The following is a 27,784-nucleotide window of genomic DNA, read 5'->3' on the forward strand; positions in this document are numbered from 1 at the left end:
ACACTTCAGAGCACGTCACGCTGCATTAACACAGACTCTCATGGGCTCTATCACCAAGCAAGAACCAGAGTTGCACAGCGCTGGCCAATGCACATGTTGCTGATACCGCGACTTGTGGTCCAGGAAAGGTTGAAACATCACGCCCAGTTCACCCCAACCTACCCTTTAAAAGTCATCGCGTGACAAGACTAACATCCATTAGCAGACAGAAAGAAGAAACAACACTGAAAACCATCAGTCTATCAATCTTAGCATTAATAGGTACCTTTGGAAGAACCAAAGTCAGAAAGGAAATGAGAGAAGAATCACCATCTCTTCACGAAAAACAACTTCAAATTGCTCAAGCTTTAGCACTTTGGCCACTTTTCTTAAAGAAAAATCCCTGGGAGAAATATATGCATATTCAACAACTCACTTAGTAAAATTATTCATACGCATGGTCACCTTCCTCAGTTTTGCTTTGAATCAATCTGCTTTACAAAAGGTGTTACCAACATTTTAACAAATAATTGAAACAGAGAGGGTAAAAATATTTCTTGATCTATAGGTTGTTATCAAATCTTAAAGCCTAAGAAAGCTGCAAAAAAATCCCACTAGCATTAAAAAGGAAGGATTTGGTTGCAACTACCAAAATGTGAAGAGTCTATCTGTATGCAGTAAAACTAGCAAATCCCCCAAACCTTTACGGTTAGATTGGTTCTTGGCCCTAAGAATGCATTGAATAGCAGCATATATTCTTCAGGGCCTACCCATAATTAACTAAATGTAGGGTTCTGCAATAAAAAATTTCTAACTTATTTCTAGATTCTGTTCTGTGTGTACCTCTTGTTTATGAGTTCTTTTTAGCATAATGCCCACAGTGTATTTTATAATCCTAAGGTAGATCAGACCTATTGACACGTTCCCCCTTGAATTCCAGGTTTGAGCTATACATGGCAAACCTCCCCAATCAAGCCACTGTCATTAATCTCATGTTATGAATTAAAAAAAGCATGCCTGTAATCAACTGGCATCCCATCAACCCTCCCCTCAATGCTGCCCTGGGCTTCCTAAGGCAAACATTAATTTAACAAGGCATGCCACAGGGAAGCAGAGCATACGAACAACCACAACAGGCTGGTCATGAGGTCCATCCAGCCTGCTGTGCTTTCATCACCAACTAGTGGGAGATGCCTACAAAAAGCAGAACAGCAACAGATACACAGAATCATAGAGTCACAGAATCATAGAATTGTTTGGTTGGAAAGGACCTTTAAGATCATCAAGTCCAACTGTAAACCCAGCACTGCCAAGGCCACCACTAAACTTGTATTTTAAATCCCTCCAGGGATGGTGACTCCACCACTTCCCTAGGCAGCCTGTTCCAATGCTTGACAACCCTTTTGGTGAAGAAATTTTTCCTGATATCCAATCTAAACCTCCCCTCGCGCAACTTGAGGCTGTTTCCTCTCGTCCTATCATTTGTTACCTGGGAGAAGAGACTGACCCCCACCTCGCTACAACCTCCTTTCAGGTAGGTGTAGAGCGATAAGGCTTCCCCTGAGCCTCCTTTTCTCCAGGCTAAACAACCCCAGTTTCTTCACTTTCCAGAACAGCCCATGGTTTGGGGGAGTTCCTGGAAGAGGTTGTAATATTTATTTTAAGAGACCTTCATGAATTTGTCTTCCTCTTCATATTTGTCTAATCTAGTGGTTCTGTTTTAGCTGCTTAAGGTCGTCTGAAGGGAATTACTTAGGACTTCCACTCTTTAAAGGCAGCTTCTTCCCAATGTATGTCTGTAGCTCAGTTCCAATAAGCTGATGAGTCCAAGTACACAGAAAGCAGAGGATAAGGAATGCTTCAAAAACTAAGTCTTCCTTCTACATCAAAATAGCCTGTTCTTTTAAATTGTGACACCTTGACTCAAGAGTTCAGTTATGTGGTGAACAGAACTGAGTTATACTTAACACAATGACCTTATTTTAGTCTTTTCATTTACTAGAGCTTTATAATACATAATCATCTGATTTTACTTTTAAAATATTTTAATTTAGGTGTATAGATTCGTTATGAAATTACATGGTCTTAGACTCTGGAAAAACTGGCAAGGAAGTTTTAAAGCAGACACTCTTAAGTAACAAAACAGAACTAACTTCTCTAGGAGGATTAGTATCTGACAAGGACTTCTTGCTATCTTGTGGACATCAGGAACCTTCTTCATAATCAAGGTCTCCACCTCAGGCTGACAGCATAGTTCTAAGGACACTAATTACCTGAAGTCAGTAAAGTGCTAAGGTGTCACTTGTTTTCATTCAAGCATAAAACTACTTAAAATGTCTTCCTTTTCCAAAAAATTAGGCCAAATCACAGCACAGCACTTGTACTAAGGATACACAGCGTACCTTTCTCCATTCAGAACATACTGTGCTTAATGTACTAAGAGTGGGACCACTTTTCAGAGAAATGTAGAGGGTGAAAAAAAACATTCTCTTTAGATACCCAGATGTGCCAGTGTGTACAAGGACCACCAATTCACTCTGGGACTTATCCATTCCAGAATCCCCTTTCCTGCTGACCACCACTGTGACACTTTTCCTCTCAACCATGTAGGTGGAACCTGCAGCCTCTTCCGACCCCGAGCTAACGGTGGTTTTAAAGAGAAGAAGGAATCTTTCAACTTGTTTAGCCTGCAATGGAATAGGTTAAAACAATAGACGAGCTTCACCTCCCTTGTCTTTCACTCCTCAGCATCAACATAAATGTCTTTCGGCAGCAAACCTTTCATGTCAGATAGGCTGTGACAACTGAGGCCGAAGGTTTCCCAACAAGTGACCTTTATGCCTTGGTTGAAAGTAAGGCTCTGAAGATTCGGTCTAGATTTTATTAATTTCTGCCCTCCTATTTCTCAGGTGTACAGCAATCGGCCAGTACTATACCTCCTATGAAGCAGTGAATGGCGTTACTGATGATCAGTGGAATTACAACCAAAGAGTGTGTTGTCGCCGAACAGGTGATAACCTCCGAGACATGTGCAGTACGCTTAAATCAAAACAAGCATTTGGCATTACAGACAACAAATATGGTCACATACTGTTAATTTTTTTTTTTAAGTTCTCATGCAGACAGAAAAAAATACAGGTAGGTATTTTGCTCATTTTTGTTTCATTTTTAATGCCAATCCAGATCCAGGTTTTTTTTTTTGTTTGTTTTTGTTTTAAGAAATTTTTACCTACAAAGCAGCTAGAGCAGAGAATAGCTTGATCAGGAAAGGGCTACAACTCTTCCGTGATAATCCACAAAAGGATGCACATACTTATCAAACCACACTCCTAAAATCTTACTAAAAACAAGCTTGTTAAATTCTAGATCGACTGATGATTAGCAAAGCAGAACTTGGGGTTTTTTTGGTGTCTGCAGTATGAAATTCAGCAAAATGCTGTTTGCTGAAATTTCTGAAATGTTTAATGTGCAGGAGGACTACACAAATGACACTACGATCAACAAATTGTACATAAACAGAATTCAGCAGTAACCCTAAATGAATTACAAAATTATTAAAAAACCCAAACCAACCAAGAAACGCCTTCCTCCTGGCTCTCTGCTTATAACGCAAACCCTTCCAGTTCCAAAAAAAAGCTTCTTTTCTTCATTCAACGTTACAGTCAAAATGCCACTTTTGTATCAACCTCACTTTAAAGACTGCAGTCCATTTTTTAAAACTACGGAACATTTACCTTCTAAAACTTCAGGCACTTAAGAGACCAGAAACAGAAACAAAACCTGCTCTCACTAAACAGTCCATCACAACGTGCATAGAAATACTGCACAACAGGATGGAAACACACTCCTCTTCTGTATGACATGGGTCTGCATTTGGGTTTTAAAATTGTTTTTTTATATATATTGTTTTTTTTGACAGAAAAAAGCTTATTAAGATATCTCTTATAATTTTTATAATTGGAACGCTGGTACTGCCACAATGCAAGTGGTGGCTGAGCACGCTAGCTGGAGCGAGTGGGTTCCTCGTGTTGTAAAGCAATAACGTAAAGGCTGGGGATAAATCAGTGGGGGAAACCAGTTGTTCCTAAATTATTTCCATGCCCAATTGTTTGTGGGGTGGTTTTTTTTTTTTTTTCCCAGTTATAATTAACTGATTGTGGAGTTCCTACATGGGCAACATCTATTTGCCTGTAAAACTGCAGTAATATACTTAATTATCCTGTAACAGACTAGAAAGAGCTTTTACTTGAAGTTTTGGTGGCAGCTTAGTTCTGTGCATTACTTCAAGCAACACAATCCATACAGGGACCTTGACATCTAATAGATTTGATTCCGAAGGTTACAAAGTCTTTAATAGGTGAGTAGTTTTGCCCTTGCTGCAGCTGCAGGTCAAGATATTAGATTTCACATCTTCCTTGCAGAGAAAAGGGAGTGACGATGCTGTGACTTTTTGTGCTGGAAAGGTTTCTGAATGTGCTGTCCTCTGACAATGTCAGAAGGTTTCTTCCAGACCATAAAAAGCCAAAAAAAAGAAAACAAAAACTAAAAGCACCAAGTAAAAATATATTTCTTCATCGTGGTCCTTAATGTACTATAAATAAGTATTAGCATTAACAACGTCAAGTCCACCTGTCAAACAAAGAATCTACTCTTCCACAAGCACCATAGCTCGTTGTTTGCATCTGTTTCACAAAACTGTCTCAGAGGTGTTTCCACTAAATTTCAAAAATTCCCAATTAACTTTTTTTTTATACACGGTCAGAGAAATTCCATTTTTTCAGTTCAGTCTGGCCACAGCACACTTACTAGAACTGTGCATCTAAGGAAATGCATGTTAAAATTGCCTGGAGAAGCCTATGCACAGAGACATGTACACAGCCCAGCATGTCCAAATCATTTCAGCATATAATGCCAGCAGGTAAATCACAGGGACGCTTGAGGGGTTAGACTAAGGCAAGCTTAGGGTGAGAAGCTGCAGGTAAAATGCACACAGGTTTTTTCATGCATCATATACTGCACATTCAGTTAACAGCTGTACTGCTTCCAATTTACACAAAATACCACATTTTCAGGTGTTACACAGATTCCAGAGACCAATGCTAAGAACTGTGTTTCCCTAACGCTTTGTCACTCTGGTTTTGGGATGGCTGAAAGGGGCCAAGAAGTCTTGGGAATAAACTCGCACCTCCCTTGGCTTTTTGCACCTCGTCCCACCCTCCTGGACTCAAGTCCCCATGCAGGTAAAAAAACAGATGAAAGCACTGAGATTTTTGCTTATTGCTAAAAGTACAAATGAGAAGTCTGACTAAACCCTGTTTTTCCATCCACAGCAAACAAATGAACATATTTTCATTTCAAACTTAACCATACCTCATCTTTGACGTTCCCTGAGCTTCAGAACAGAAGAACGACTTCAGTGCTACAAAGCATGCTTGTGAAGAACAAAAGCTTTTGAAATACATTTATTAGTTCACCCTAGGAAAATAAAAAAATGCTATTACTCAGTAAACCGGGGTTCATCCTTAGCTACAAGCCAGAAAGTGTACACCTAGAGTTGGGAGCTAGACTGCACAGATCAAAAAAGTACAGGAAAAAGGAATTACTTCCACAAGGGGCAGAGAAGAAATATCTTTGTGTGAAGAAAACAGTTCTAAAAAGAAACATAAAAGGCCCTTCCTCGTCCTTCAAAAGTTCTTTAGAAACCAGTGATGAAGAAGAACGTGGAACATGGATTTACAGAGAAAACACAGAGTTTGGGAAGTCTACTGAGTTGCTAATTACGTTTACTACTCTCTCATCCATTCCTGTTTCTCAGTTCCATCTGTGTGAACAGGAACACAGAGCTATGCTTGGTTTGCCTACGCTGCCGAGAGAGAAGATAAACTAACAGCGCTCTGCCTGCAGCTGCCTTGTGTCTCCCTGACCGAAGGAGCAGATTCACCCAACTACCTGGGCGCAGTCGGACTGGCCCTACAGCAAACAGCAGCACTGGCCCCGTTGGCAAGAGCTCTTAGTCAATGAAACACTTGCAGAGCATGGATGATCTAGATTTGATGCTAAAAGATGGCCACACCTTGGGCTTTCCATAGCTCCTAAAATCTCAGAGGGCAGCCAGGCTCAAGTTGGCATAGCCATCAAGTTTTAAAACTGTCTAACAAGAGTAAGAAAAACAAACACTAGGAAAGCTCTTTCTGTGAAGAGCACTTCCAAGAAAGCTTTTTAATTTTTCTCCTTGTTTTCAAGCTGAAACACCTTCCTGTTATCACTAGCTGTTCCACTAAGTGCAGCAGCACAAGGGTACCAAAACAGACTGGGCTCTGAGCAGCTATTCCTCTTTGAAACACAGCACCACACAATCCTGCTCTGAGCAAGTTTAGACAGCATGGTGGGAAAAACACTGCTGGTTGCTGGCACCTTGCCTAATGTAAGCATTCCTGCTGTTACCCTCAAAAACACTGAGAAATTTTTTCAGTGACAAGTGCTGTATAGAGAACTAAAAAAACCTCTCTGGGTTTCATAGCACTGGAAAAATTTCACACGAATCCGATTTTCCAAAATAGGGACTGAATTTTAACTTTCACCTAACTGCAGCACAGTTCCTTTAGTATTTTTGTTGCTGTGACCATTGTCCCAGAAAAATCCATAGAAAGATAAACCAAGTAAGATGAAAGAATCAAGCCCAGAAAGAGAGGGCTGTGCATGTGCAGATAGTGTGGAGAAAGAAGAATCAGCATGACCTTTATGGAAGGGCATACAAGAGATGAGCATCAGTCCTTGGAATTAGTGAATCACCCTGGGCTCACTAGTGTCCATCATCGTGATATCTGAATACTTGGGCAGAGGTCAGTGATCAAAGCAGACACGTTCAAGGAGAAAAAAAGACCGCAAAGTGTAGTAAAAATGCTAGTTTGCTGAAGACCAGATTTAAACCTCATTGAACGCCTAAGCTTCGCTACAAACAAAAAATGAAGGAACACAGAATTTCTGTTTGACAACTGAAATGTGTCTGGACCCAAAGGAAGGCAACATAAAATCCAGAATTACCCAAATCATTTAACTCTGATCCATTGTAACTGAGAATAGCTACTGCAGGAAGATCCTCCTCCTCCTCCTTTTCACAGTGAGCTCAGGATTTCCAGAAGGAAGATATGCTTCTCCCACGATTACCACCTGTCTTCAGTAGCCCATTTTCAATAAGTCACCTGCTGTATCTCAAGCACTTGATCAAAGTTGCCAAGGCAAAGCATGCATCTCTCAGAACATCTTTCTTTTACTGTTTAATTTGGATTTGTGGTCTTCAAAACTGCAGTAATCCTCTCAGGGTTTAAATCCACGCTTAAGGAAAGCATGGAGGAAGAAAAATCAAAAAAGAAATCTTTTAGGTCATTGCACAGATTTGTAGCCAAGTGCTGGAGAACAAGGAAATAAGCCTTTTCCTGAGAAAAGGCTGAATTACTGAACTGAAAACTGCTTTGAATTGCAAGACAAATGGGAAAATGCTACTTTCAACTACTCTGAGAAAAACCCATAACAGCCTGAAGCATCTCAGATGCACAGCCCGCTAGCAGCAGGCTGGCTTGTATCATAGCTTGTCCCAGGACTGGAGTTATTCCCATCATTCAGCATCACAGCAAGCTCAGAGATGAACACTACCTGTCTGGTCAACCATAAAAGCATACCAAACGTAACTTCTGGCTTGCACCAACACAGGCACCAGAAAATACAGACAAAGGTTGCAAGTGTCCATGTGCCAGGATCTGGAAAAAGCAACCCCCAGCCTTTATTAATCATGTTAGAAAGTATTTACTGTGAATCTACAATCACTATGACTTTTTCTGAGATGTCCTTCCTCTAAGAGGGCAGGGAACTCCAGCACACTTCACTGCTTTCTCCTTCAGCTACCGCTGAGAGATGAGGCTGACTGTCCTAACTGTCAGCGATCTCCTCCCAACCTTGCTAGGGATTCAAGGGCCAGTAAGATTAGTTGTCTGCTGAGGGATGCCCATAGTTCCTCTCATACACGGCAAGAACGCTGTATAGAAAGTTGCAATTCTGCTCTTGTGGCCAATTGCTGTTTTTCACTGGGTTGTGCTTTAGCATCATAGAATCATTTTGGTTGGAAAAGACCTTTAAGATCATCAAGTCCAGCCATTAACCCAGCACTGCCAAGGCCAACACTAAACTATGTCGCTAAGCACCACATCTACTCGTCTTTTAAATCCCTCCAGGGATGGTGACTCCACCACTTCCCTGGGCAGCCTGTTCCACTGCTTGACAACCCTTTCAGTGAAGGAATTTTTCCCAATATCCAATCTAAACCTTCCCTGGTGCAACTTGAGGCCATTTCCTCTCGTCCTATTGCTTGTTACCTGGGAGAAGAGACTAACACCCACTTCGCTACAACCTCCTTTCAGGTAGTTGTAGACAGCAATAAGGTCTCCCCTCAGCCTCCTTTTCTCCAGAGTAAACACCCCCAGTTCCCTCATCAGCTCCTCAACAGACTTGTGCTCCAGACCCTTCACCAGCTTCGTTGCCCTTCTCTGGACTTGCTCCAGCACCTCAATGTCTTCCTTGTAGTTAGGGGCCCAAAACTGGACACAGGATTCAAAGTGCAGCCTCACCAATGCTGAGTACAGGGGGACGATCCCTGTCCTAGTCCTGCTGGCCACACTATGTCTAATACAAGCCAGGATGCTGTTGGCCTTCTTGGCCACCTGGGCACGCTACTGGCTCATATTCAACTTTAAAAGAGATGTTATAAAAATAAATAATTTAACAAGCACTGTGGCCCACCCAAGAGAGACAACTGTGAGCCCCAAGCCGGAAAAGAATGCCCATCTCAGAAGACATGTAAGAAGAAGCTGGTCAAAGAAAGCTGATGGCCTAATGCAGAGATACAAAGACTGTGAAAGCAGGTGTTGGCACTCACTGCTACTTTCAAGGCTCCCTCTGTATCACTTGGTGCTGCTTGTCAGCCAGTTCTTGCCCTTCTGGAAGCATATTTATCCCATTTGTATGGAAGGGGAGAGTTTTGTAAAGCTACTGCAGAAGGATTTCAGACTAGCATGTTACAATGCTGTAAGACAAGGAGAAGAGCAAGAGAAAACGGAGAAGGGTGAAGAAGCACCTACCCCAACTCCAGTCAGAACAGGGATTTTGGGGACAAGATGCAGAGCAACTGCAAATCCCCCATTGCTCGCTGCAGGTCAGAAGTCCACGCCTGCAGACCAGGACCACACAGGCTCCAGTTCCAGTGACTTGTGAAAATAATCTCCCCAGGAGAAAGAAAACATACACATATTAACTACTTAGAAAGAGGTTTTCAAAGGCTCTTGATATCCAGCTGGTCTTGATTCATATTGACTTCAACAAAATAGTCTTGGACCAATGGTGAGCGCTCTGAAAAATTCCCTATATAACTTGCCATTGAGGTATGAAAATAAGTGGTGTAAAAGGGATTGTTAAAAAAAAAAGACGAAAAATTAAAAATGAAAGGTTAAAATAAAATTTGGCTTCAGGCCATAAACTAGGGGGAAACTAACAGTAAAGATAGTTAAATGACTGGAAAGAGAACACAACAGGAGCTTTTATGGAAAAAAAAGCTGATGGCTTTTAAAAAAGTATTTGTATAGATAGCTGGGGAAAGAAATTCCGTATGTGATAGAAGTGCAATTGAGAAATTAAATAAATGGAAAATAAGGATGACTAAGTAGTAGTTAACATGCCCCTTCTCAGTTGTATACTATTATCACATCTATTTTTAATGTCTCTTCAGCTGTCTGCAATTGTCATCCTTTTTTCAGAACTTGCTCCAACGCTCTTTGATACTGCATTAGCTGTTTTTCACTCTCCAGTGCTTACAACCGCATCTTTTTCTTACTCAACACTCCCCTTCTCCGACAATGTTATTCCATTGTCTCCATTTTTCATCTCTCCTCATATGTTGACTCCCCAGTTTCTGAGCTTTCCAGCTACCCTTGTTCATCTTTTTTTCTGGAGCCCTTTTGGTTGAATCCTAGCATGTTTCTTTTCTTCTTTTCTAAAGATACAAGCATGTTTTATATCACATCGGGCTACTGTACACATTGTTACCCCTTCAGAAGGGCACCGAACAGCTATAGCAGCGTTTGTGTTGGAAATCGTAAGCTAAACTAAGGGAAAAAAGAAGTTCTTTTTGGCTTTTGCTTTCTGGCTCTTAAAAAAGAACCCAAACATTTAAACTCTCCCCTTTTCCTTTTAGTCCTCAAATAACACAACCTTTCCATGAGCAGCTGCATATTCAAACAATAACAGGCTTCAGAAGTGCTCGTGATTCTAGAGCTCAGGATCTGTCTGAGCAGAAGAGGCAACACGAGATTTAATAATACTGAAAAAATACACAAGTTCTAACATGATGTATGGGCTACTGAGTGAACCTGACTTTTTCTTTCTTTTTAAGCTTACAAGCATGCCTGTACCTTACCTTTACAGCTAATGATGCTCCATATTAACTTGAGACACTTCTTTATTAAAAAAATCGGTTCCAAACATGTTTCAGACAGTCGAATTCACCATCGTGTGATGCCTCAGATCATTCAGCATCATTACAAGATCAGTCTTTAATTTCTCTACTTTAATACAATTCTCTCTACCTTCTGCATGCAAAGCCAACGGTGTAGTTGAGTTGTATTTAACAATGCTCTTTGGAACGCTATTTTCAAAATTCAGACTTCCACCATACAGTAAGCTTACCTTCAGCTGTGCCCGAGATACCATCAGCTTTGAAATTGCTCGTGCTTTTCTTCCTGCGGTGTTTCTTTCTGTTGGCGTGAGGTGACGGAGGTGGATCGAGTTTGGGGCTCGTTGTACTGGATATACTTGGGCTTGAACATACAGAATCTCCTAATCCGGTATCTGCAGGTTGGGGGTGGGGAGGAGGGCGCGGAGAGAAGGAAAAAAAAAAAATACTGCAAAATTTAAATTAATGATTGCTAGAATCCAAGATAAAACCCCTTACTGTCTGTTGGCAGCTGACTTCTTGAGCTCATTGACTTCCAAAGGCTACAGGAGAGCTTCCTAACAACATCCATTACTTTTTCCAAAAGCTACAAAACAACTTGGCTGAAGTTCTGATTCAAGTCCTATTAAATCAACAGGACTCTGCATCAATTTTAGAAGCAGGCCAGCTGGAACGCACAAAAAAACAATGGGAAACCACTTTATTACTTTCAATTGCTGTTTCTTCAAAGATCTTACTGATCCTCAAATTAGTTCATGTTACGCTAGGACATTTTAATACATAACGGAACAAATATCCCAACATCTTCTGAACGCTATCTGCCTTCATTAACGTTAGAAACAGACACACACAGAAAAGGTGGTGATGGCAATAAAGGTGGGAAAACAGGGTAACTCATGTATGCCTGCTACAATTAATATTGTGTGATAAAGGGTCACTTAGTAACTGCTCCCAATGAAAAAAAATAATCCTGTGTTTAGTTTCCCACTGTACTAGCAATGGTAGCACAACATGCAACAATTCTAAGACCTAACAGTAGAGCCATTTTCTCCCCTCTCCCACCAATTAGCTCACTCAACCAAATCAAAATTAAAGGTCGATGACACCCCTCTCATAAGCAGAGACCCACAGTCTATTCCCTGGTCCATGTAGTGGCTGGTAATACATGAACACCACCTCTTTGAGTAGTTCTTCTCTTTTTCAGTCAAGAAACATCTAACAGCAATATTTAAGAAAAGTTTAGCAAAGGAGGATGTACTTGAAATTTCACTCTCCATCTGGGTCTTTTCACACAGGAAAAATAATCAAGTAACCTTAACTCAGTATTTTTCCCCAAGGTTGGCAATATGATTTTAGTATAATTACAACCAATCTTTTGGTTACAACTAGTGCTGAGTGAATTTCTGTTTTGTTGGTTTGGTGTTAATTCTAAAATTTAACATAAGATCCTACACTTTACTTAAAGAGCTTGCCATCATGTAACGTGAAGCCGTTTTCAGAACCTTGTTTAGATACCGTATTGCACTTGAGAGAATACGTTACAAAAACATCAAGCCAAAGACTATGTAAAAAGTAGCTTTTGACTTTTTGAGTAGTTAAACCCCCATACAACTGCCTATTTGACAAAGAAACACCTTTGTTTTTTTTTTCTAATAAAGTTTACTTACTAATTACCCGCTAAGTACAGTTGTGCTGCAGGTTATTAGTGGGGGATAAATGATGTAGCTAACTGCCTGGCAATAAAGACCAAACCTTTATATTAAGGATTTTTATTCTTTTCCCTATGTCCGCTATTTTGAAACTGCTCACCAAATATTTTACCACCAAAAGGAATCATGGGAATGTATTTACTGTCTATCTGTATAGAAGATTCTATGTATTTGACCTAGAAATGCTCAGCACAGCTATCCTGGCAAGGGTGTCCCTCCAGGTGAAGAGGAAGGCAAACCCTGATGAGAATCCATGCCAGTGCTCAGCATGCTCTTGGCAAATGGGACACGGATACCTTGGGCTCCTTGACATTGAAAGAAGAGAAGATGCCAAAGAGGATGGCAGCAGTACAGAGGCATGGCCAAGGATACAAGTTGGTTACTGCTAGTCCTAAATATGTACCTCCAGTTTGAGACTTCACAGAATCATAGAATGGTTTGGGTTGGAAGGGACTTTAAAGATCATCTAGTTTCAACCCCCCTGCCATGGGCAGGGACGCCATCCACTAGACCAGGTTGCTCAAAGCCCCATCCAACCTGGCCTTGACTTTAGAAGGTTTCCTACGTTAGGTACGTAAAAAGAAAAAAAAAAACACACACCAAAAACCCCCTCCTTTGCAGCAATGACATGGAAAATTGCTGTGTTGAGATAGGCCAGCTGCAGAGCCAGGCACTGGCAAGGAAGGGGCCCAGCTGTGGCGGCAAGGTCTGCCACGGGGCACTAAAAATGCATCTCCTTGATTTTCATTTGCGTGCAAAAATCCAGAAAATTCATAAACATCATGGAAAAATCCCACAGAGCACACCAGCCAGGAATGCTTGCTCACATCTAACACAATTTCTCAAAACACTTCACTTTTTCCCCTCAGAAAATATGAGGCAAGTGGCACACCGACAGGCCTCATTCTCAGCTTTCACTTTAGAAAGAATTATCCTGTTTTCCTCAAGGGACGAAAAAAAAAAAATCCAGGAAAAACCAGCTCTACCACCCTTCTCCAAAAGCTTGTTGCCAAATATTTGCGAGGAGCATGCCGAAGTGTTCCGGTCCCCAAGGCAGACGTACAAGGGCTGCATTCAGCACTGCACGCGACTCCCATGTCAACCACAATGCCCCAAACCCGTAAAATGGTGAAGAAACCACACCCTGACGCAAAACCACAGAATATATTTTTCAGCAGGATCCTTGTTAAAACACGTTAAGGTAGACCTGTATGCTCACTGCAGCTCAGTCTAATTTCTAGACTATAAATTGCACCAACAAAACCCGTTTGTGAGCTCTGAAAAATGTGGAACGTACAGTTCAACTAGTCACGTCGGAGAGCTGAAGAATTAACCTCCTGTGGTAAATCCTCCTGATCCGCAGCCCTTTCCAGGTAATAACCTGCCGTCCTTGGGTCAAACGGCTCTGAAGCGAAGAGCTGAAGCTTTCCCTCCCCCTCAACCAGAAAAGAAACACGAGGCGCTCGTAAACGGGTGTCGAGCTGATATTGTTGGTGTATTAATGCCCTGTATTCCCGGTTTCAGAGACCACCCTTTGAAGATGGAAGTTATTTAACATTCTCCCAGTTTAAAATATGAGCAATCAAACGGCACTAGGCTTAACACGCTGTGCTTTCCCATTTCCCACTACTTCTCTTGCCTGACAAGGTATTCTTCAAATTGAAAAGAGGGCTCCTGAAAGCCCGGCTTCGGAAAAACTGTAAATGAGTTCAGGCTTCAGCCCGCTGAATGCAATTTCATACTCCTGACTGAATACAAATAATGCATTCTATTTTGTATCAATTACCACGCCTGAGAACAGACGACCACTGCCGGCACTATTAAATATATATTAAAAAAAAAAAAGGCAAGGAAAAAAAGGCACGCCAAATTAAAAAAGCAAGCGCCTCATTACTCCACATCTAAACCATCTTTGACATAGGCACTGGAACTCATAAGATGCGTTTCACTGGGTTGGGATGGGCTGTTTTGCAGCCATCCCGCGTGTTCAATGTCAGCCATTAGTTCTTCCCAATCGGGCATCAATGTTCAACGCACACCCGAAAAAATATATAATACTAGTAATAATAATAACAATCTGCAGCCTCTCCGAGCTTCAATACTTGAAGTATGAGTCAAAGAAGCAGTTTCACTTTTCACTCGGGAAGCTGACAAGCATGACTAGAGGGGGAATAAAATAACATTCAGTTCGCATAAATATCAAGCGGGCTGCTTGAGACTGATGGGCCAGGAATGTATTCTTAGCCATCATTCTGGCAGACAGGCCCAAGGACACTCATAACTTATTTTACAATCATTTAGTTTCAGCTCAAGTGGAAAACGTGACAACTTATCTCTGCTGACAAGATGCCATATCGAACCTTACAATTAACTCTCCCGCGATTATCTGCCCAGCCCATCATTAGCTTTGCAGTTTTTGATGGACTGTACGGGCAGCTTCCCTTGATGACGGTCATCATTTGCAGGGTGTATATCTATATTATACAACATTAAGGACAAAACTCTCCCCTTGCCACGTAGCTGGGGTTGTCCTGACCAGCACATCCTTGATTCTGGAACTGATGGGCCACGTTTCTAAGTGATGTGCAGCAACACGCTGCTGAAAAATGTCTTCTCCACCAAAATGGAGCATCACCGTGCTCCAGCCTACGCCTGCTGCTGCCTGCAGCCTACAGAAGCGAGCTAGAGATGCCTATGCCCTCTCCCAGCAAAGAGCCAGCCTTCCTCCCTGCCCTCTCTCCCCAGTGCTGTTATTAACTCCTCTCAGATGTAACTGAGAGCTGACACGAGCCGCGTCCTTGCAGCTTACCTCTGCACGCTCATGACGCGACAAAGAGGATGCTGCGAATTTCACATGCCTATTCGGTGACTTTCCATACCAACAAAGAAGTATGTTTCTTATTGAAAGGTGAGCTTCTAGCTTTGCAGGGTCATGAAATAATGCCAAGCTTATACCAAGGGATAGGAGAGCTTCTACACAAACCAGTATGACAAAGTACAGGTGCTCACTCCAGAAAATGTAGTAAAATAGTCAATTCAGAGTATACGGAGGGTAAGTTTATATCTACGCAAGTTATTTGAGGCTATTTTAAAATATGCGGTAGCTCACGCCATGCCTGGAGAGCAACAAGTGACACTTGGTAACCAAACCCCTTAAGTTATCAAGAGATGGGATATTAAAAAGCCCAACCACTCTGTTGTTAGCGCGGTGACTTTTCTCTATAGGTGCATGACACATGGGAGAAGACGAAGATTCTGCTTGTTCAAGTTTGACCCTTGTTTGCTAGAAATTACAGAACAAAACAAAACAAAAAACCAAACCCAAGCCAATGCAGCTTTTATCCCACAAAGCAAGTCCCATGCCTGCCTCTCTCCTAGATGTATTTTGTGATTACAGTCATACGAGAAATTCCTTTCAATTACGACAAATTCTGGTAAGAGAAACGAGAGGTGGACAGGAAGAAGTATGTTGCCTACAACTACAACTCAGAATTATGAGACGGAACATTAAATGAAAAAAGAAACCAACCAATCCTTCTCAGAAGAGTCTCAAGGGCTGTGCTGTTGTACTGCTCTTTATTTGCCGCTTGAAACACATTTGATATCCTCTCGCAGTATTACACGATGTTTGTAAAAGGTAACATTCCACACAAGTCCCACTTCTTATCTTTTTAGAGTTTTATTATTTGGAAGCTGTGTGTACTCCACAAACGTATCTCAAAGATGACTCCATTTGTGCCCTCTAAGGACATCACAAGAGCCCTCCTGGATTTGAAAAGGGTAAGAAATCCAATCCAAACCCAGCCCGTGATTCCTCGGTGCCCCTAGCACAGTATAACAACTAACTTGCATCCCAAACTCCCAAGCATCTGCACCGAGCACGTCTGGCATTCGAATTGAAGCCATTTCTCCTTCAGCACCTGCAGTGCCTGCAAAGCAGAGCTGCAGAAGATACCAGCACAGGAACCAAGGAGGCAAAGAAAATTAGGGACAATAACCAGGTATGAGTGCCCCAGGCCAGGGTAAAAGGTCTGGGGGCACAAAAAGCATGAGGAAAAGAGGCAACATATAAGGTATGGGAATAGCACAGCACAAAGGCTGAGAAACAAAAATCCGAGAGCAGAGCTTCATCTTTGGCCCACGGTTCCTATTCTCTCTCATACACACACAACCCCTCTCCTGTGTAACCATCTGCAGAGGAAACAAGGATATTCTGACCTCTTCTATCTTCGTGTCTTTTGATTTATTTCATATTTTTGTCAAATCACCTATTTACAAAAACTTGAAACAAACTCAACAGGTGACGCTATTCTGCACAGACCAAAGTCGAGCTTGATCTGGTTTACATTTTTCTTGCATCTTCTTGTTAAAATTTTCCAACAGGCTTTCAAAGTGAAATTAGACTTTTTTGTCAAGCCCAGCTCCCCAACGCGGCCTTATTCTCAAGTGGCTGGAGATTGATTAATTTGGGTTTTTGATTTGTTGAAGTGACAAGAAGTCAGACAGTACAAAAGCGGGACCCAGTGAACGGGATCAATTAAAGAGCAAAAGCAGCAACACAATTAATAGCACCAGGTTCAAGGGGAAGAAGAAAGCACTGATGACGAAAACAACAGCAACAGCTCTGACTGCAGCAGGAATCTTTGCCGCGACCCAAGGAAGGCTGAATCCAAAGAGGGTATTTCAGAACTTTTACTATGCCATTAGTGCTGAAATGAAATAAGGGAAAGATGTCGGTAGCTGGTGGACTGAATAATAAAAAAATAGCTGGACACTTTCATCTTCTACACATGTGTTTTAAATAGAGGCGAAAAAAGCAATCCTTTTATTTAAACAGGGGAAGCAATAGACTAAAACCATCTGTAGTTGTATTTCAGACCCATTTCCCAGAGCTGAGATTTTTCTGGCTGTGAAATCCAATGCTCTACAGCTTCCCTTTACAGCTATTACCATAAACGTTCTATCAAGTTCTTTATATTCCTCCTCTGCCTCAAACTGAAGTTAAAGGGATGCTGCAATTGCACAATGCCTGCAGAAGGCTGGAGTCGGGCATGGATGTACAGGACTGACATAAAAATCCTGTCAAAACTGCAGCTTGGCAGAAGTCTGCAGATGATAATAATCACTCATGAGTGGGGGAGAAGGGGTGGCATGAGATTACAGCCTACAGAAAAAAAAAAAAAGGCAAATATTTTTAAAGTACACACAGCTCATACCTTCGGTAGGAATTAGGTGCATCCGGTCATCGTTTAGCTGAATTCAGCTTGGACACTCAAGCTATCGAGGGCATAAATTAACCTGCTGCACTGAACGAAATTAAAAGGAAGCTCTCAGCAGAACTGGGGGATGGAGATGAAAGAGCCTCAGGAGTATTCTCTTTCCACGGCATCTACCATTTTTCCAGCCTTGTGCCTAGAGCCTGTAAATCACAAAGCTATCCTGTCATGTACAGAAAGCCCCACTGAATGCCCAAGTTACTGCCTCCTTCCCTCTAATAGCAATTTCAATTAAATAAGGAAAACAAAGCTTCCTTCTTGACAAAAAAATGGCCCTGCTTTTGGAGGGTCTGGCTTTTGATATGTGGGAGCACGCCTCTAGCAAAGCAGACCCGAAGGCACGTTTGGTGTGACAGGATCGTTTCCACTCGGCAGCCTAATAAGCCACTTCTGTGACAAGCGAGGGACATCATCCACAGACTCGCAAGAGAAAGTCCAGCTCATGACAGTAAGGCATAGATATCGGAAGGACTGGCTCAACAATTTCGGAGATAGTAAGACCCTTGTTACAATCTCCCTTACCTAAACGGAAGACAAAGTTACCTCTAGCTCATTTCCTACTAACATGCCATGTCTGGCCATCATAAAGGAAGCATGAAAGCAAAAATGGAATATAGTGTTTAAAAAATAACCCACAAAAGTACATTGCTCACACCATTTTCCCTCCTAAGGAGCAACAGTGCTAATAAAACACCATCCTGCTCCCTAGGAATCAAAGTCTTTCTAGCAAGAAAAGAAGCGACCGTATCCTGTTCACTCCCTTTCAAAGCCTTCTTAAGAAGTAAGCTTCTTGTATTACAGAAACAATTTACCATCTGACACAAGGAGAGGAAACACCTATTCCTAAATGACCCTCCTGTGTTGCCAATATGAGCAAAGTAAAGACTAAGTGTATTCTAGAGGACCTTCAAGCCTCAGAACATGAACCGGGAATGAGATGCTAATCTTTCCTCTGCACATCTTGCCTAAAGCACGTTTAGGTCAGGGGCAGAGAGATTAGAAACTACTCCCTGAGTTAACACAGTTTGCTAATTTATCTTATCCCCCATTACACAGATGCATCTTTGCATTTGCCTCCTTTGTACTGTACGCTGAATATGCCCTGTGGAAAGATCAAGCATGATGAGTTGTTTGAATACATAAGGACAACAAACTAGAAAGAGATGCAAGTCTCAGATGTCGCAAGATGTCACCACATCCCAAGGCAAACTAACTTCATGGCTCCCACTGAATAGATCTACAGTCTAGATGTATACGGGATGTCTCTAATTCTTCTGGCATAATGTTTTCACTGGGCAGCATCAGATCTGTTGAGAAGATGTGATTCTTACATGGTGTCACCCCGAATTGCTACAAACTGAGTGTACGATGCCACGGGCATTGCTTCTCCTGGCCATCAACTTCATACAAAACGGAGAGGTGAGAAATACTACAAAAGGCAGATAGTTATGGGGATTAATTTCAGGTAACTAGTTCTTAGCTACCCCATGAGGGAGAAAGAAGATGGATGGTCCTTTTGAAGACAAACCATACGACTGTGGGATGGTTTCAGGGCAGTATCTCCTGGTTCGATACCAGGTCATGTGTTGGTTAGTCCCTCTTCCACTTTTGAAGCCAGAGAGATCATCACACACCTCAAGAATAGTTACCAGCTATGGCATGTTGGACCTAGTGAACCCATCAAGACCATCCCAAGTAATGGTGATTTGCAGAAGAATAAACACTTGGAGCACCACTAAAAGAATACATCTTGGATGAGCAAGCTACACCATGATCAAGTACATACAAGACTATGTGATAAATAGTATTTTATATCCTTAGTCAAAATGATAAGCATAACAAATTCACCTTAATTACACAGAGAGCGTCAGAGCTCCAACCAATCTAATGATCAGCATTGTCTTCTAATTGTGAAAAACTCTCATTTAACAATATTTTGCTTTGAAATAGGGCCTTGAGGTCTCAAGGCACTTGGAAAATAATGAACATATGCCTTACTGAACCATTTCCTACTAAAATATTTACCTACTATTTCAAGATAAGCAAAATACGACAGAAAAGAAGAACTGACTCTTCAAAGAAAGGCTCAGAGCCAGTAAGAGAGCCATGTCTCTTGTCTCTACTCTTGTACTTTAACCTTCAGTCTGTATAACCTGTGGATAACTTCAAGCATCAAACCCGCTCACTGGTAATTGAGAAGAGGTTAAGAAACTCTCTACTGTCAGTCTACAAGACTTCAGTGACAAGCCTTAATATCAGTGTTTTGTAAAAAATCAAGAGACTTTCACTAGTAACATTTTCCAATTAAAGCTGAATAACTGCTGTATAACAAATAGGCAGTTAACGGCATCATGCTAGGTAGGAAAAAGCTAAGGCTTTCCTGGTAATGTATGCCACAAGCACCAGCGTCAGAAAGGAAAAGAAATGATGGAAGCAACAGCAAAGATACTCTTAACCAAAGGCAAACCCCAACATTTTCCTATTGCAGAAACCCATAGCTGACAAGTAAAGCTCTTAGCACAAAGCTATGTCTTTGCTGCCTTTTATAGGTGTCAGATGACATAATTGTCATTGACAAACTTCTTTTTTATTATTTTTAAATTTAATCAAGCACTCTTTCTAGCTCTTACCAGCTCTTCTGAGGGTTTAGACAACCCCAAGCCAGGGCCCTTCTTTTGCTCTCACAACATCCATGCATCAGAAAAGCCACTCGCCTAGAGCAACCTGTAAACTGGATACTCCTCATTGACCTGGACCGTGGGTGGCACACACGATGGCTGAATTAAGGGATGAGACCAACTGTAACAAACGAAGGGCGCAGAGACTTGAAAGGAGATGCTCTTCCACCTGCAGGAAGGCCAGCTCTGCGCTTCAGCTGGCCCCCAACAATCGGCAGGTTGTAAAGGAATTGTGTATCGGATTTAACACAGAGGCTTCTTTCACTCCTTGAGCTGTATATGCTGGGAAGAAGCTTTGAAGTGTTGGATTCCATAGGTAACGTATACACAACATCCCTGTACCCCACGCTTTGTGATCTGGACTGGAAAGAAACCGAGCCTGCAAACAGACATGCTTGATTAGACAACTGCTCTCATGGTTAATTGGAACAGAAACTTCATTAAGCCTAAGAAGAAATAAAAGCATCATGTGTGTTTCTTCCACACACTTTGTCCAGATCCTGGCAAAACAAAGCAGTGTGCTTCTGGACACACATTAAACAAGAAATCTAATTATTACAAGCATCTATTTGAACTTCTGAAGTATGGATGTAAAAAGAAATTCTGAAATTAGAAATTACTCCAAGGGTAGCTATACATTAACTTTTTACTTTCTCAACTTCGTGTTTAAAACACTACTAAACTTTATCTAAATTTATTTTATTATTATAGAAATTAAGATTATTAAAATCGAGATTAAAAGATTAAGAAAAATATAAGTGTACTGATCTGGGAAGTTTACTCATTTCCCTGCTTACATCTTACTTACAAGGTCCCTAAATATGAAAAGCATTGGGCTTATGAAATTTTTAAGCTGTATTATTTGAATTATAAGAGTCTATAAAGTGTCACACCTTGCTCTTGCAGTATTATGTCTTTCCTGTAGGTTGACTTAAGAATGTGTCTCTCTGAATTTACATTATTATCTGTAAACATGATTTTATTTTTCAAAGTTCATAAACTCTTGTAGGATATTGTGTGAATCTGGCTCGTGTAGTTATTTCCTTGCAATTATAATTTATCAAGATACATCACTCCTGAGTGCATACAGGCACCGTCACAACAACTGCAGCTCTTCAGCTTTTAATAGCTAGGGCCAAAAGATCCACCCTTCTGCTGCTGCTGAACACAGCCGATGTGCTGATGTCTCGGCCACTATTTAAGCAGTCTAAGACCACAGGTCACATTTATTTCTGAGATACCAGGAAAAACAATCACAGCTGATCTATCTCTATCTCAAACTACGCAGTGACTGACCTGCCAAGAAACATCACAGCAAAGCTCATTCCAAACTGCAAACATTTAAGATTAAAGTAAACTTAAACTACAAACATACATACCAAAAAAAAAAAAATCTTTGAAAGACTAAACTATCTTTTTATACAAATAAGATTACAGGACGGCCTCCCTGACGAAGAACTCACTTTGTACTGGGGTGCAATCACCTTCAGCATTAACCCTTCCATTCTGACAGATACTAATATAGAAACAGAGAACAGAAGAGATTTTACAGACTTCTAAGCGCTGTATCTGCCAAATGTCAAGCATTTGAGCTATGGAGAACCAGCTTGCAGCTGAAGTCAGACAAGCAGACAGCTGTGAGATACAGATATATTTTTTAAACATAACCTGAAGTTAAAAGTGCCCCCTGTTTCTAGAGATATCAGTGCCAGGTATCCACTTTCCTTACTTTATAAGTACTGACTTCCAGCAGTGGTTAAATACCACGGGCGGTGTACAGCAACACACTAACCCTGAACCTGGAAGGTCATCAGTGAGGAGCGTCTCCCAGCCACGAGCTTCAAGACCTGATAAAGAGAACATTCACTATTCTCACTATCCTGTCAGGCTAAAGTTCATGCCCCATAACAAAAATAAAGTGCTTTGGTTTGAGGGGGTTTTTTTTTGTCCCCTTGTAAGTGGGGACAAACGGAGAAGGTGTGACAACCAGACCTAGCTACAGGCAGAAAAAGCACCGATTTATTGAACACTGCTAGCCAATCAAGTCAGATTAATCAACATCAGTAACCAGAAAAAAAAAATAAATCACCTTTTTCCCCCCTATTATAAGGAACATGCCATACACATTCCTCTTTCAGTTTAAATTTTAAGCGAAACTAAATGCAAAACACGCATTTAAACATCCATAAGTAAATGTTGGGAAAAAAACAAAGCTTTACAGTTCTACCCAAAAAGTTAATTTAGTGACATAAACAATTTACTGACAGACATTTGGCACTTCAGGCTGTGAACAAGATTAAGATGAGCATGAGGTTGCCAGTGTCAAATTACCTGAAGATGAAAACTCACATTTCTTGCCATTTTGGAACCAAGTGCAGGTTTTAATTGCTGAATGCAACAATTCTTTATGATTTAATCGAGGGGAGGGAGGGGGCAGAAAGAAGAGGATCTTAAACAAGAAAAGCAGATGAGTTTCTGGATAAGTGCAGAATTGTAAAAACCCATATAATAATATAGCTCAGGTTTTAAACAGCAGCACTAGGTAAATACAGAAGTACTTAGCTGAAACCCAGGGAAGTTGTGCAGAAATGCCCGTGTACCCAAAGACCTTAAACCAACCCCAGGACACAGCTCAGTTTAAGCCTTAAAGGTTTATCGGTGCCGTCTCCCCCCTCCACCACGGACACAGGGACAGAAGAACCGCTTTCATATCTTTCAGTCTTTTAACTCATCATGAAGCAACGTGTTCCCTGACAGATGTGAAGTCCGGTGGGACCAAATGGCAATGGCTCATCGACAGTTTGATGTTCACCGAGCTGCAGCCCACAGCCTGGATGCCTTGGTAAATGCATACTGAGAGCAGTAAGCAAGCCAGCAGCGTTTGAACCCATACTACACGGAGGTAGCTGATTGCAGAGGTTTTTGCCCCCGATTACTACTTTTTTTTTTTTTTTTTTTTTTAAGCATGGCACATTGGGCACAATTTCAGGAACACCTCAAACAGATGCTCTTCATCTGTATGACAGGACTGCTTTTTCCCATCACTTTGGCAACAAACACATACCCAGAGAACACAAGGCAAGTGCTTGTATTTTGTGAACCTGGTAGGAACCTCCCCAAGAAAGGCCATCATAAAGTTTCCCATTCAATTGTGATCCTTATGGTCTACAAAAAGGCATGAGTAAGCATTGGGTCCTACTACTTCAGGATGCTAACACATTCCTAAAAAACTACAGGCAGAAAGCCTGAGTTAGTTTAACACTCTGAAACCCTTTTCAGAGAACTTCTCCTTAACACTGACACCATTTTGGAGAAGAAAGCTCAGTGAAAAGACAAATGGGACACCTGCCCACACCTCAGAAACCATGTTTCCTCTCTCTACCTGCCTTCAAGCTCAGGTAGGGTGCAGGCAACACGGTGCTCTCCTGACTAATGCTCAAAAGCAGTCAGACAATGATCAGATTTCCTTGCTGACCTCCTCTTTCTAGCCGAGTGTTAAAACGATATGGCTTCCTCCTGCCTTAGAAAGTTAGAGAAACTAGCATGAAACAACGCTTCTAGGTCTTATTTAAATATCATATATATACATAAAGTATAGCTGAAATGAGGTGGTGCTGGCAGATTGCTTGGGCTATTTGGCAAATTTCATTAATTGTAAAAATACGATAAGGATATTCCTGTCCTCTTTCTCAAGGAAGAGGAGTAGCAACTCATAATTCGCTATGAAACCAAAGATGAAGTTCAAGACCAATTTATTATTATTATGCCTTACGTTATTTTTGGGAACCACAGTGCACAAAGCTGCATCTCACTCTGTTCAAATTAAAATCAATCGGAAATTTGAAGACCTGCAGGATAGCTCTTGCCATGCATTATTAGCCACAAGGGTTGACCAGGCTACTTCAGGTAAGAGCTTGTCAAGGATGTCAACTAAATTTTAATACGGGAAGTTTCTGAGTATGCAACCTCATGCTGAAAGGGGATCATTTCCCAGAAACTGCTAGAAAGTAGAACTTTATAAGCCAAGTTTCCTCAAGATATATTAGGCTGTTCAGAATGCAAAGGCAATAATAAGTAGTTGTTAGCAGAGCTTACCCTGCTGAACTGACAAAGTTTCCCTCTGGAAGTATTTGCCAGAAGCAATTTGTCTGTTGATCACAAAAGGGTGTGAAAAGTACATGAATATTCCCTTTTCCTTCCTATTCCTAAAGACAATGTAAACTACTTGTACATACACTACCTTATACAGGGCGAATTTTACAATATTCAATATTAGCAACTGCAGGAAACCCCACATTAGCTCCAGAGCAGCTAGAAAAAAGGAGAAAATGACTTTATATTTGATTTTCAGTAATTATTTCTTTCTTTGCAAAGGAGGAAAAAGCTCTTCCAACCTAAACCATCTATATACACTTAACACAAATAATCCTGAAATTCTATAAATGTATTTGTAATAATGTAATTCATCCTAGCCAAGAACTTTTCTATTGAATTACAACAACTCTAAATGATGTTTTCTGGTTCACTTTTGAAATGGAAGTGTTACGACTATCAGAAGCAAGTCAAACCATTTTCTTTTTCAACGTATAGCACAAGACTCCATCATTTAATCATCCCAAGAGCTTACGATCAGAAAAGTAAGGCAAGTTGTAAGGGCTGCATTAATATAAACACTTCAATGACCTCTCATACCCCATGGCACAGTGAGAACTCAATTTCACATTAATAAACCCTAACACCAAACTGTTAGAAACTCAAAAGACACCAGGTATTACAACTTACATAAATTACTGCCGAGATCAAATGGCCCGTACAAGCAATTGTACAGTGATAAAGCCTAAGTGGATGATATTTAAACAGATATTTGATTTACTGCAGAATTTTTATATCATGCTAGAATTGAAATGACAATTTACAAGTCCAAAGGAAAGAAATCCCTGTCCCATGCAAGCTACTATTTGCAGCACTGTTTCAGAAGAGCTTAATGTTGTAAATTTAAGAATGAAATTCTTCCCTCTGATATTCTCAGGACACAGTCTTAGAAGCCAAACTATACATCTGACATTTAAAAAGAGAATGAAGAAGCTACTTCAATCTTCTGTGAGCTAAGTCTCATGAACCTAATTTTGCAATCTAATACACCCGGCAGTGGTTCCTTCCATTAAAAAAAAAAAGCTCTGATGCCAAGTTTGAGGATCTGTCTCTCAAGTTGTTTAGAGATATACAAATTGTGAAGACTGTAGAACAGACAGCACCACCTATTGTTAATGGCAGCAACGCCACTAGTTAATATTAATCTGTTTGAAGTCGCCCACGAGTACAAGGGCTGGCGACCGGGCGGCTTCCAACAGCTGCTTGTAAAACGCGTCGTCCGCCTGCTCATCCTGGTTGGGTGGTCTATTACAGACTCCCACCGTAATGTCCGTCCTGCCGACCTTCCCCCTGATCTTCACCCATAAACATTCAACCTTGTCATCCTCACCATCTTCCTCAATTTCAACACAGTCCAAGCACTCCCTAACATACAGCGCTACCCCACCGCCTCTCCTGCTTCGTCTGTCCCTCTTAAAGAGCCTATAGCCATCCATAGCTGCACTCCAGTCATGAGTGTCATCCCACCACGTTTCTGTGATGGCAACCACATCATAACCTTCCTGCTGTACAGTGGCTTCTAGCTCTTCCTGTTTGTTGCCCATACTGCGTGCATTGGTGTAAACACACTTCAGCTGGGCTAGCGGCTAGGGTCGGGTAACTTGGGAGGTCTATAGGGACGTGGCCAGGTTGTGTAGGGAGAAGATTAGAAGGGCCAAAGCTCAATTAGAGCTTGATTTGGCTGCTACAGTCAAAGATAACAAAAAAAGCTTTTACAAATACATCAACAGCAAAAGGAGGGTCAAGGAGAGCCTCCACCACTTGCTGAATGAGGCGGGTAGTGTAGTGTCAGGGGATGAGGAAAAGGCAGAGGTGCTCAATGCCTTCTTTGCCTTGGTCTTTAATGTCAAGACCGGTTGTCCTCAGGAGACTCGGCCCCCAGAGCCTGAAATTAGGGACGGGGGGCTGTGTGAACCTCCTGTAATCCAGGAGGGGACAGTTAGTGACCTGCTGTGCCAGTTAGACACCCACAAGGCTATGGGCCCGGATGGGATTCAACCCAGAGTAATGAAGGAACTGGCAAATGAACTTGCCAAACCACTCTCTATTATCTACCGGCAGTCCTGGTTAACTGGAGAAGTTCCAGCTGACTGGAAATTAGCAAATGTAACGCCCATCTACAAGAAAGGTCGGAAGGATGATCCAGGGAACTATAGGCCTGTCAGCCTGACCTCGGTGCCAGGCAAGGTGATGGAACAGATCATCCTGAGTGCCATTACACGGCACATGCAGGACAATCAGGGCATCGGGGCCAGCCAACATGGATTCATGAAAGGCAGGTCCTGCTCGACCAACCTGGTCTCCTTCTATGACAAAGTGACCCGCTTAGTAGATGAGGGCAGGGCTGTGGATGTAGTCTATCTAGACTTCAGTAAGGCATTCGACACTGTCTCCCACAGCATCCTTCTAGACAAACTGGCTGCCCAGGGCTTGGATGGGTGGACTCTTAAATGGGTTAAAAACTGGCTGGATGGCCGAGCCCAGAGAGTGGTGGTGAATGGGGCAAAGTCCAACTGGCGGCCGGTCACTAGCGGTGTTCCCCAGGGCTCAGTTCTGGGGCCGGTGCTGTTCAATATCTTTAGAGATGATCTAGACGTAGGGATTGAGTGCACCCTCAGCAAAGTTGCAGATGACACCAAGCTGGGTGGGAGTGTCGATCTGCTGGAGGGTAGGAAGGCCCTACAGAGGGATCTGGACAGGTTAGATAGATGGGCCGAGACCAACAGCATGAGGTTCAACAAGAACAAGTGCCGGGACTTACACTTCAGCCACAACAACCCCATGCAGCTCTACAGGCTGGGGGAAGAGTGGTTAGAAAGTGGCCCGGTGGAAAGAGACCTGGGGGTGCTGATCGACAGCCGGCTAAACATGAGCCAGCAGTGTGCCCAGGTGGCCAAGAAGGCCAATGGCATCCTGGCCTCTATTAGGAATAGGTAGCCAGCCGGTCTAGGGAAGTGATCGTCCCTCTGTACTCGGCACTGGTGAGGCCGCATCTTGAGTACTGTGTCCAGTTCTGGGCCCCGCACTTCAAGAAAGATGTTGAGGTGTTGGAGCGAGTCCAGAGGAGGGCGACCAAGCTGGTGAAGGGTCTGGAGGGTCTGACCTATGAGGAACGGCTGAGGGAGCTGGGGTTGTTTAGCCTGGAGAAGAGGAGGCTCAGAGGTGACCTTATTGCTGTCTACAGCTACCTGAAGGGAGGTTGTAGTGAAGTGGGAGTTGGCCTCTTCTCCCGGGCAACTAGCGATACGACAAGAGGACACAGCCTCAAGCTTCGCTAGGGGAGGTTCAGGTTGGACATTAGGAAGAATTTCTTCTCAGAAAGGGTTATTAGACATTGGAATGGGCTGCCCAGGGAGGTGGTGGAGTCACCATCTCTGGATGTGTTTAAGAAAAGACTGGACATGGCACTTAGTGCCATGGTCTAGTTGACAGGGTGGTGTCAGGGCAACGGTTGGACTCGATGATCCCTAAGGTCTCTTCCAACCTGGCTGA

The 27,784-nt window shown here is 42.1% G+C and overlaps 1 protein-coding gene across 1 annotated transcript in view; it reads right to left on the reverse strand.

The window, feature by feature from the left end:
- The window catches only part of AGAP1 (ArfGAP with GTPase domain, ankyrin repeat and PH domain 1), a 400,015-nt gene that overhangs the window by 81,941 nt on the left and 290,290 nt on the right, over positions 1 to 27,784 (reverse strand). Inside the window, 1 exon segment of the mRNA XM_068407470.1 lies at positions 10,711 to 10,872. Coding sequence (XP_068263571.1) covers positions 10,711 to 10,872 — 162 coding nt within the window.

This window comes from Nyctibius grandis, chromosome 9, assembly GCF_013368605.1.
Source record: "Nyctibius grandis isolate bNycGra1 chromosome 9, bNycGra1.pri, whole genome shotgun sequence".
Taxonomy (NCBI): Eukaryota; Metazoa; Chordata; class Aves; order Nyctibiiformes; family Nyctibiidae; genus Nyctibius; species Nyctibius grandis.